The 10,355-nt window shown below is 45.5% G+C and overlaps 1 protein-coding gene across 1 annotated transcript in view; it reads left to right on the top strand.

The window, feature by feature from the left end:
• Positions 1-560: 560 nt before the first annotated feature.
• The window catches only part of LOC107186114 (polypyrimidine tract-binding protein 2), a 224,829-nt gene continuing 215,034 nt past the window's right edge, over positions 561-10,355 (top strand). The window contains 1 exon segment of the mRNA XM_015573922.1: positions 561-1,204. Coding sequence (XP_015429408.1) covers positions 1,202-1,204 — 3 coding nt within the window. The 5' untranslated portion in view covers positions 561-1,201.

Genomic DNA, 10,355 nt, shown 5'->3' with positions numbered 1-10,355 from the left:
GCTCTTCCACCCGCACTTGACACACATTTATACAACACTGTATATCTTGCTCCCTCTTCTCACCTTTTGCACGATCTGCCCGCGAGCTCCTTCCCCCTTACCCACCCCTTGTAAACCCGCACAAGCTTCCCCTCTATTCGCTCACGTACTGACAATCATCACTTTGTACCGCTCGGCGTGTATAACGCTCGTTTAGGATAACCGTCTCCCGGCCACCTATCACTTAAGCCACCGTTCGTTCGGTGTCTCTGTACCCCACTACCCCCCCCCCCCTGTCGCACGTTACACGATAACGTTCTTAACTGACAGCCTAGTAATCGTCGATAACCGCGTGTATGTATGCACATCGTATTCAGTAGCTAATAAGATAAGGGTCAGTCCTCCGTGTCGTTGTCAAACCAAAGACCACTACCGTGTCACTAGTCTCACGTCCGGACGACTACTGTGGTCGATCGATCAGAAAGACGGAGAGTTCTCGATCAGAAAGACGAAACTCGATCGCGCGAACCAGCACGTAATTGTCCAGGGTAGTTTAGGAGGTTCCTCGCTATTTGGTACCATCGGCCGAGCGTTCGATCTCCTCGGGGTGCCCCAGGAGAGCACGGCGAATTTCCCAAGAATTTGGGAACGACAATCAGCCAAACTGTGGTGGCCATCGTACGAGTTGTTGAGCCGATCGAGCAAGACGGAAGCTCGCTATCAGGCGCCGTCCTTGGAGCGTGCCTGGAGCAACGCACAGGAACGCGCCAGGTTCTTCTGGAGCCTCCAGTCGCTGGCCGCTACAGGCAGCCGCGGCGGATTCTTCCTGCCACCGAGCAACAACATCAACAGCAAGTCTTGGCTCGCGGATACAATCGGCGCCGACGAGGCACGTTCCTCCATCACCACGTATTTTCATTCGTACCCGTTCGTCCCGGGTGGTGCGGTGTCCCTGCCTCCGCCCCTCTTGAACAGTATAAACAACGCGGCGGCAGCAGCGATCACCCCCGGCCTCGTTGGACATCTATTCGGCGGCCAGCAAGCCTGCAACCTAGCCTGCAGCTGCACCTGCACGAACCTAGGGAACTGCAATCCGCACCACCATCAACACCATCACCATCATCAGCAGCAGCACCATCATCAGCAGCAGCAGCAACAACATCACCACCGACCCATCGGTGCCACGGTCCTCCTGCAACCGGTTGAACACATCAAAGACACTATGGTGAGTCCACATCATGGTACCCATTGTGTCTATGTGTTATCTCGGTGTTATTTCCTGGCCAGGCAGTTGCCCACATAAAGCTTCCGGATGAAGTCCAGTAGGCAGCATTCGGGTCTTGGGACAGAGAACTTTTTGGATAAGGGTCTTGAGGAATTCTAGGTCTGGGGCAGAGTTTTCTAGCTATAGAGTCTCCCCCGAGGTATTATGACTTCGTAAAAACAGCAGGGGTTCAAATCCTTCACGCCTTTAATTGTCGGGTGGCAGGTCAAGCGTCCAGACACGGCAACGTATTTTCCAGGTAGTGGTTGTTGCAGCCCAAGAGGTGTACGTATACCAAAACGGATAGACTATTACTTGATCCTGCGAAATTGGTTAACTTCTTAGTTTTGCAGCCTATGCGAGAAAACATTAAAAGTTTGAAAATTACAAAACATATGCCAGACGTGTAGTGAAGGAAAGTTAATGGGACCAAAGGAGTACAGCCCTGAAGAAGTAGCAAAGGCTTGTACCTTCAATGGTGTAACATAGCTCGCACCTGAAATCACTATAGCTCGAGGAGTATATGGTGACTCTCCCCCTCCTAGCGTCCTTACAACAGTTTCGCCTTTTTATTTGATGTATCATTATAATTTATTCCTTCTAATAAACTGTACACTAATCCTTCTTGTCAACAAGTCGTCCAACTTCTTATCGTCCCTTTATAATTCCCGATTGTCTCACGTGAAAACTTGAGTCCTGGGGGTCTCGTGCGTAGAATGTCCGCACGCGAGAATCAGTATCGATGCAACGACCAACCCCTCCGTCGCGCGACAACACGTTGCCGTAACTTTCCACGCGAACTCCGTCGCTACCACCCCCCCCCCCTCTGGCTATATTTCACAGGCCGAAGGTTCTCGTTAATATCGGTTTCTGTGTTCCTGTCGCATAAATTAGCCGCGCAGCTACGGTTTCACCGGACATCCATTTATTCAGTGGCTCCAAGTACTCAGAGCGTTTACATTGTAATTGTCCCGGGTCCAGCCGACCATGGTGGTGGATGGTTAGCCGATTCAGTATTCCATTTGACGATTGCTTATATTCGCGCAAACTGCGGAACATCAACCAATCGGTGGTACCTGCTCGTCAAAGCGCGGATCGATTCGTCGAAAATAACTTCGTCTCGACATCCTCGACACGCAACACCCAGAGACGTGGTACGTTTATACATCTGAGCGTTTTGCTACCCGGGAACTGAGTAGAAGAAGGACCAAGCTTTCAAGTAGATTCTTTGGGGGAACAAGTTTTCTGGTAACGAGAGGTCCTCTGGCAATAGACACGAGTCCATTGGATGGTACAGTGAATCAGGAACAGATTTTACCGCGACGAGCCACGATGAATCACTTCCAACGTTTGCCGTGTAAACAGAATAGAGTTACCAGCCCCCTCTCACCAAGCTTGGTGTGAACCAACCCCCTTCCACAGCCACGTTCAGCCTGGCTCTCTCCTTTTCTGCCTCCCCTTCTCTGCCAGTTGCCTGTTTGCCAAGGCTTCTGGGGGAGCTAAGATGCTTTAAATCCTGCCGTGTCTACCGGGGCATTCTCTTCAATCCTCGACGATCGACAGGTGTCGAGTGAGAGAGTGAGATCGCGTTCGTGCACGAGGACGCGTCTGCTGATCGAGAATCCTGAACAAACTCCGGCTTTCCGCTCGATCGCGCGATCCCTCGACTCCCCCACCCAAGTACCTGGAACATCATTTTCCGCCTCTCCGCTGCAACTAGGCAAGTCGTCTAACCGGGAATTGCGTTAGGCACACCTGTCTTGCCACGTTACGACCGGAATTCTCGGTTTTCGATATGGTGATATCCGATGACGTGGGTAGGTCTTTCGTGTTAGGTGATCTATTTATGCAGGTAATATTTTCTCTAATCAAGTATTTATGATTGTTCAGTACAGGCACTATTACTGCTTTTAATCTTTTGCGCTCCATGCATTCTTGGCGCCTGTAGGTAATCTACACCAAGAGTTTTTAGGTAAAATAGGAGAAGATAATGTGTTGACAGTGTAGCCGATAGAGTAGATCACCTTTACTTGCTATGCCAGTCAACACTAGTAGTTGAAGCGCAAAGGGTTAACCTGCCTAAACTCCGTTCCATGAGAGGAAGGATTCGCCTGTGAACCAGGTTATTGTAGGCTTTGCGCAGTTGTCTCCTTCGTTCATTAGTCAATGGCTCTGTCTCCGTTGCATGCAGCCACGCACCTCCTGCAAGGCCCTTGAAGGTCTCCCTATTAGGAAATAGGTCTCTCTAGGATCAAGGCAGATCCTTGTTTGGGCACTTGACGTATTCATGAGTCGCCGTGGAAAACACAGGATGCTTCAGCGAATTCATCGAGGGGTTAACCCACTATAACCGCTTGAAATAAAAGAAGAATTTTTCATTTTCCAGTAGAACTTTGCCGGGTACGTACGTAGGATTTTTTCAAATATCGCATAAACTTTCTTTTTTACAGACGTTTTTGTTAAGGAAAAACTTGTTCCAAATCACCTCACGAGTCTCCCATTTCCGGGTCCTCCAACATTTTTGTTACACCCTGTAGATTTACATCTGACGGCGTTCAGTGCTTAGGATGACCAGGTCCGTCATAAGTGCACAGTAAAATTTCTTGCATGGTTGCCGAGGAAGTTGGACACCGACCGTTTCCAATTGGAAATCGAATTACCTGGTAGAATCTCCAAAATGCTTCACTGCTCGTCTAACGGAATCTTATAGCTTGACCACAGGCATCCATTGAGCGACGGAGAGAGTTCGACAAAATTGTATCACGCTGACGAAACCGCCGAATTGGAAATCGCGTGGTAACGGGCGAGATCTGTGTCTCCCGAGATTCCCTGCGCGTCTTTTCACGACAAACAGAGCTCCGTGCGTCACGCTCGAGAAGTTAGGGGGAACGGTCGTTGCCTCTCGACAGGCCTGTTTCAATGCGCCCTAGCTGGCAAAGATTTACGCGCCCACGAATTCGCGCGTTTTGTGAATTCACGTCGTTTGCACCGCGCGATGACGGCTACTCGACTGAACCTGCATCGGGAAATTTATTTATTCGTCCACAGCAAACAGACCACCCAGCCGCGTTCCAGTGCTGTTTCTCTCCGATATTGACACGGTGAAAAATATCTGTTTGAATAGAATCATTACAGCATTTGATACATCATTACCTTTTTGGGAACTGCAGCGCTAATTACCCGGTGTACATAAGGAAGAGCGATTTGGAAAGGGCATCTTTTCATTTCCATTTGTCAACGACTTGTAGTTTTCTTCGAGTTCTGGCGGAATTGGCTAGTCTGCCAGTTGGGACGAAGTGAAGGACGAGCCTTGGGTACCGTTCAGTGGTTAATCAAACTGTATTGTCGTCTATGGGCGCAAAGATTGGAATAAAAATGGTCCGACTGGTTTTATTAAAATTTCTCTGAGCTCAGATGAAACCCAAAGACACTTTAGTTCTTGAATAAATGATGGAAAGTCTTGTTAAAAAAAAACAAGTCTATTTAATGTCATCGCAGTCCATTTGGTCCAACGTTGAAGATTCCTACAGCTTCGTTCGGTTAGCGTATATTGCTCAGCAAATTGCGAGCTTTCATTAAAATCTGGAGAGAGTTTGTTTCACCGGATGGGGGATCTCGTTTGAACGAGTGATTTTTATAATTGCTTCTAGCAGTGCATTAACACGTTTCGGTCCTGTTTTTTTTTTTTTTTTTTTTTTTTTTTTTTTTTTTTTTTTTTGGGTGCACGGTTTATGAGTGATTGCGTTCGATTATTTTTGCAATGCAGTCCGTTAGCAGAACGAGGGGTTGCAAATTTAATTTTAACAAAGAAAAAAAGAACAGTCCATAAAAGTTTTTTTCTGCTCCTCTCCAATTGCTGTTACAATAGCTACCGAACCTTTTGGCCCCAAACCCTTAATGCTAATGATTTAGTAGTTCCCCAACCAACTGCTGCGGTACCCTAAAGCTGTAGATGTCTTACACTAATAGTCCAGTAGATCAGCCTGGTGCCTTAACTTACTGTTTTAAGTTCCTAATTCCCTTGATTTAATAAGTCCCTGGACAGCTATTGCAGAATCCCAACACAATGGCTCTCTAGTACCACTCGTCTAACAGGGCACTGCCCACTGCAGCAGAACCCTAAGGCCTTCACAGTAATTTACTAACAGCTTCTTCATCTGTTATTAAAAATCTCCAAAATTTACGGTCACTTTGCATCATCGTTTAGGATGTGTGCCAACCAGAATCAGGGTCAAAATGCTATTTTGTTCAAAGTTTAGGGGAACAGCATCGTACGCAGTAATACAGAAGCACAGTTCCATATATTACAGACCCGCTGTATATGCATGGGCGTTTCAATTTCAACTGCCGCAATACATTAAGGGCTGTCGTAATTTGCCCACATTTAGGAACAGTAATAGTCTGTTTATCGGTTTCGCCGCCTATAACAAGGTCGCCCTAATTCACCGACGAATATTTCCGTTCCGGTTTTCCGATACTCCTTCACCGTCGTGCTTCAAGTTTACGAGCTATCCAGCGAGCTACTCGATACCGGTTCGATTCCCCCCGTTCCCAAAGTATCGATCCCATTTTTTACGAGTTTCCCGAAATAACCCCCCCCCCCCATATGGACACGAAATTTTCTGCTGTTTTATCGGCAGATGGTATTTGATTAGGATGCTATCCCTGGACCAGATGTTCTAAAATTTAGGGAAATACAGTAAATCTTCTATGAGTGTTCGAAGGCTTCTCAATACTCACAAGGAGAGATCCACCGGTGTAACGATGTGTTTTTAATGATGCTTATCATAGTGATAGAGCTTGGCATTCTGAAGCCAATAATATTTTTGTTTCAGCCGCATATGGCCATTAGTTTATGAAATATTTCGTGTTCTGTGCCGAGGAATCTTCGAACACTCATCGACGGTTTACTGTAATGGGACACTGTTAAACTAGAACCTACGATTTTAAACACAAGCCTTTTGAAGGACTTTGGTGTTAATGTCTAAGAGTGTCTGCTCATAAATGTTTTAGAATATTTCTTTTAAATAGATTTTTGCTGTTTTTTTTTTTTTTCACCTAAAACAGAGGGACAAATGCATGACGAATTGCAAGCGCAGTGGAAAGAATTACAAGAGTTCGATTCAATTAAGTAATTGTTACTCCTCTTCTTTGTATTTGTCCCTCTCAAAGGGTATTCGTCTCGAGTTAGCAACACCCCGGATAAAGTAATTGATAACATCGTTACTCGAGTGTCCCGATTGCTCGTCCGGATTCGATTGAGAATTAATCGAGTGCACCGGAGTACGCTTTAGTTCGAGACGTGACGGTAAATCCTAAGAATCGAAACGATCCCTGCTATGGTCGAGTCAAAGGGCCAGGGAATGAATGGAAGGTTTCGTGGAAGTGTCGAACAACCTGGTGATCCAAAAGAAATTTAAGCGCCATTCTTACTTAATACGAGTGACTTCAGGCGTGTACCGTGCGTATTTTTGAATGAAAATAAAATTCAATGATTTACCCAGAAAATATGATCAACTTGCAGCTAGAGCTAAATCTATTTCATTTGGAGATAATCACAGTTGAAAATGTGAACAAAAAGTACAGTTTATTGCATAGTTAAGGGAATTAGACGTGGGAGATGGTCCAGACGTGTCGATTCGTAGCTCCAGGTTGAAATTTCACATTTGAACCTTGATAAAAACGATCTCACCCATTGCGTAGCATTAAAACACATTCCACTTGTATAATAAAATCGTCCATTCGGAACGGTGGCGCCCAGGAGTGATGTGCCTTCGAGGAGCCTAGACGGTCTCTGGGAACCCCGTCACGTTCGAGATATTCCGTGGTAGCATTTAAGAATCGGGAGGGGGGAAACAAAAGGAGGAAGGGTCGGTTAAGAAAAGGGGGAAGAAATGGGAGACGTATCAATCTCAGTTTGCTGGAGGAGAGGACCGTCACGACGATCACAATTTCAATCCCCGCGAGTACCAATGGGGTGGGGGGGTTAAAGCAGGAGAAAAGAATCACGCGACCTAAATTCCCGGTGTAACAGCATTCCGACTAAAGGAACTCTCGTCGCGTTACTCCCCAGTCTTCCGTTCCTTTTGTTCCGACGGAAGAGAAAAAAAAGAAATAGAGACGACGAAGAAAGGTGGAGAGAGAAGGTACGCGCACGCGTTCGCATCCTGTTTCTTTTTTCCCCTTTTATACGTGTCGCGGGCCTACTCCCGATCTCATTTTCGAGGATCGTCTTCCATCTTGCGTTGCCTCGAACCTTCAACAGCAATTCCCCTGTCTGCAGGCGGGTTGCCGAGACAGAAAGGGGGGGGGGAAGGGAGCAGGTCGAAAGAAAAGGAAGGGGGGTGCAAATGGGGTGGTATCGTAATGCAGTATTGTGAAGACGTGCCTGGAGGCTCTCTCTTCCCAGGGCTGAGATGTAGCTACGATATGCAGTTATGCGCGCGAGAGGACGTGAAAGAAAAGGCTGGGTTCGACAGCGATGGCGAGAAACCAGCTTAGAAATCCCCCGTTCGTGCCTCTCCTTGTCCAAGTGTCTGTTTTATTCGAGCATGATTTTTCAGTTTATTCTAAGGAGTTTCATTTATGGACGAACGATTCTTTCATTACTAACAATAGGAGGGTTAAAATATTGTTTTTTTTTTAAGGTATAATGGTTCAACCTGAATATAAATTTATATATTGGGTCGGCCAACAAGTAATACACTATTTTTCGTGAAACTCTGTATTCATTTCGAAATAATTGAAATTTCTATTGTTTTAGTAATAACCACTTTTTGTTCCCATCATTTTTCCCGTTATTTTTACTGAACAAAAACAGTTATTCTGAGTAATAAATGTATCGCCACTGTATAGGAACAATAGTGAATTACTTATTGGTAGATCTAACATTATAATTGGACTGCAAATTTTTATGCAAATTCAGATTTTTATAGATCGATTCACTCAATGGAAATTATATCACGGATTAGGTTCCTTCCTTCTAGGATCTGTTACGTCCAAAGTGAAGTAATATTTGTATTCACCTATTCAAAAATTTTTACTGCGTTCCGTTTTGCATATTCACATTTACGATAAATGCATAAAATCCGCAAATATGTAATATCTTTTATGTTCCTATATCCAAACTTTTGTCGGTCATTCCGAGAACTGTTCACCGCACCAAAACACTCGAAACATACCATCTACCTGTATTTCTGACCGTTTTCAATTAACACGCAGCATCCGTCGGACGAGACAAACAGAAAATCGTTCGAAGGAGCGTGTATTCGAGAGTGAAATTTTAGGAAAGAAAAAGAAAACATTAACGCGCACATTGGACACGTCAATAGAGGAAGGGTCAGGGTCGCACGAAAATTTCCTTTACTGCCTACCGTTACGAAAACACGTGCGAACGTAAAAAATTAGACGACGGCCGTCATAGAGGGGATCCATGAGGGTCAAACCACGCCGCACGTATTGCCGGTATGCTCGACCTTGCCTTAGTCTTCGTTTGACCGTGATGAAGGTTGGTCGTCTCGCGGTTCCTTGTACTCGATTCTTCGTATCTTTGTTTTACGTTCACGTGGACGTTTAGGTTTGTGTTACAGTTCGTTCTTCTTTTCATACATCACTTCGCATTGTAGACTGAGTGTCGGTTCGTACTTCAGTTCACTGTTCGGTTCGTACTGCAGTTCACTGTTCGGTTCGTACTTCGGTTCACTGTTCGGTTCGTACTTCAGTTCACTGTTCGGTTCGTACTGCAGTTCACTGTTCGGTTCGTACTTCGGTTCACTGTTCGGTTCGTACTGCAGTTCACTGTTCGGTTCGTACTGCAGTTCACTGTTTGGTTCGTACTTCAGTTCACTGTTTGGTTCGTACTGCAGTTCACTGTTCGGTTCGTACTGCAGTTCACTGTTCGGTTCGTACTTCAGTTCACTGTTCGGTTCGTACTTCAGTTCACTGTTCGGTTCGTACTTTAACTTGCAGTTTGGTGCATACTTCCGTTCGTACTCCAGTTCATAGTTCGGTTCGTACTTCAGTTCATAGTTCGGTTCGTACTTCAGTTCATAGTTCGGCCCGTACTTCGTTTCGTACTTCGGTTCATACTTCGGTTCGTACTTCGGTTCGTACTTCGGTCCGTACTTCGGTTCATAGTTCGGTTCGTACTTCGGTTCGTACTTCGGTTCGTACTGCGGTTCGTACTTCGGAACCTAATTCGATCCGCAGTTAGTGTTATACGGTTAAGGTGACACTCCACCATGATTTTCTGCGATCCCATTGCTGCACCATCGTCGCCTCTATACACATTCCCCTGCTACAGACCGAAGGTAAACTCACAAATACACTTACTGAATATTTTATTGCATCGTATATTATCTCTTATTTTGGCCAATTTTATAGATTACAAATGTGTCGTAAAAATTACGATCTCAAAATACAAAATTCTTAGGCAGATATAGGTTGTTCACATAAGGTTAACGTTTGTCTTGACTGTGCTCCTTAATTCTAGCAATTATTTTTTAAAATGTGGTTCTTCCAAAGTGTAATTGTTCCCCAGATTTGTACGAAAAGGCCCATAAAACTGTTATTTCTCCGAGTTACACAGGTTTTTCTTTGGGTAGTAAATTTTACGAAAGTCTCGTAACAACGTTCTTCGCAGTAAAAATATCATAATCTATGTTAAAAACGTTCAATAGCATTTTCATTTCGTTTATTTTACGAGAGAAATCAAGTGAACTAAAATACGTGCTAATTGAAGGTCACTTAAAAAAAAATCTATCTGGTCCCTCTTTCGGCCAGGTAGACACCCGCCGTACGCTCGGCCGCAATCCAGGTATTTTTCAACCGGGTGGAAAAGAGGAAAAGCGTGGAAAAGGTGGGCGAAGAAGAAGGGGCGGGAATTTGCGGTACTCGCGCAAGAGCGACTTGAGACCATCACCGACGTTGTTCTCGGCCGGAAAGTGTACTCCAGCTATCCCCTTATGTGCCGTGCGGCAAAGTAATGCCTCGGGTATCTATTGCGGGCATAGTAAATGTTAAAAGAGACCCGGCGAATGTACGTGTGCACGGTCTGCTCGACTGGTTCCCTAGCGGTGGGGAGAGATGGTGTTTGCGACCGGGGGGGGGGGGG

Source organism: Dufourea novaeangliae, unplaced genomic scaffold (genome assembly GCF_001272555.1).
Source record: "Dufourea novaeangliae isolate 0120121106 unplaced genomic scaffold, ASM127255v1 scaffold72, whole genome shotgun sequence".
NCBI lineage: Eukaryota > Metazoa > Arthropoda > Insecta > Hymenoptera > Halictidae > Dufourea > Dufourea novaeangliae.
This window is presented reverse-complemented; position numbering and strand designations above follow the sequence as displayed.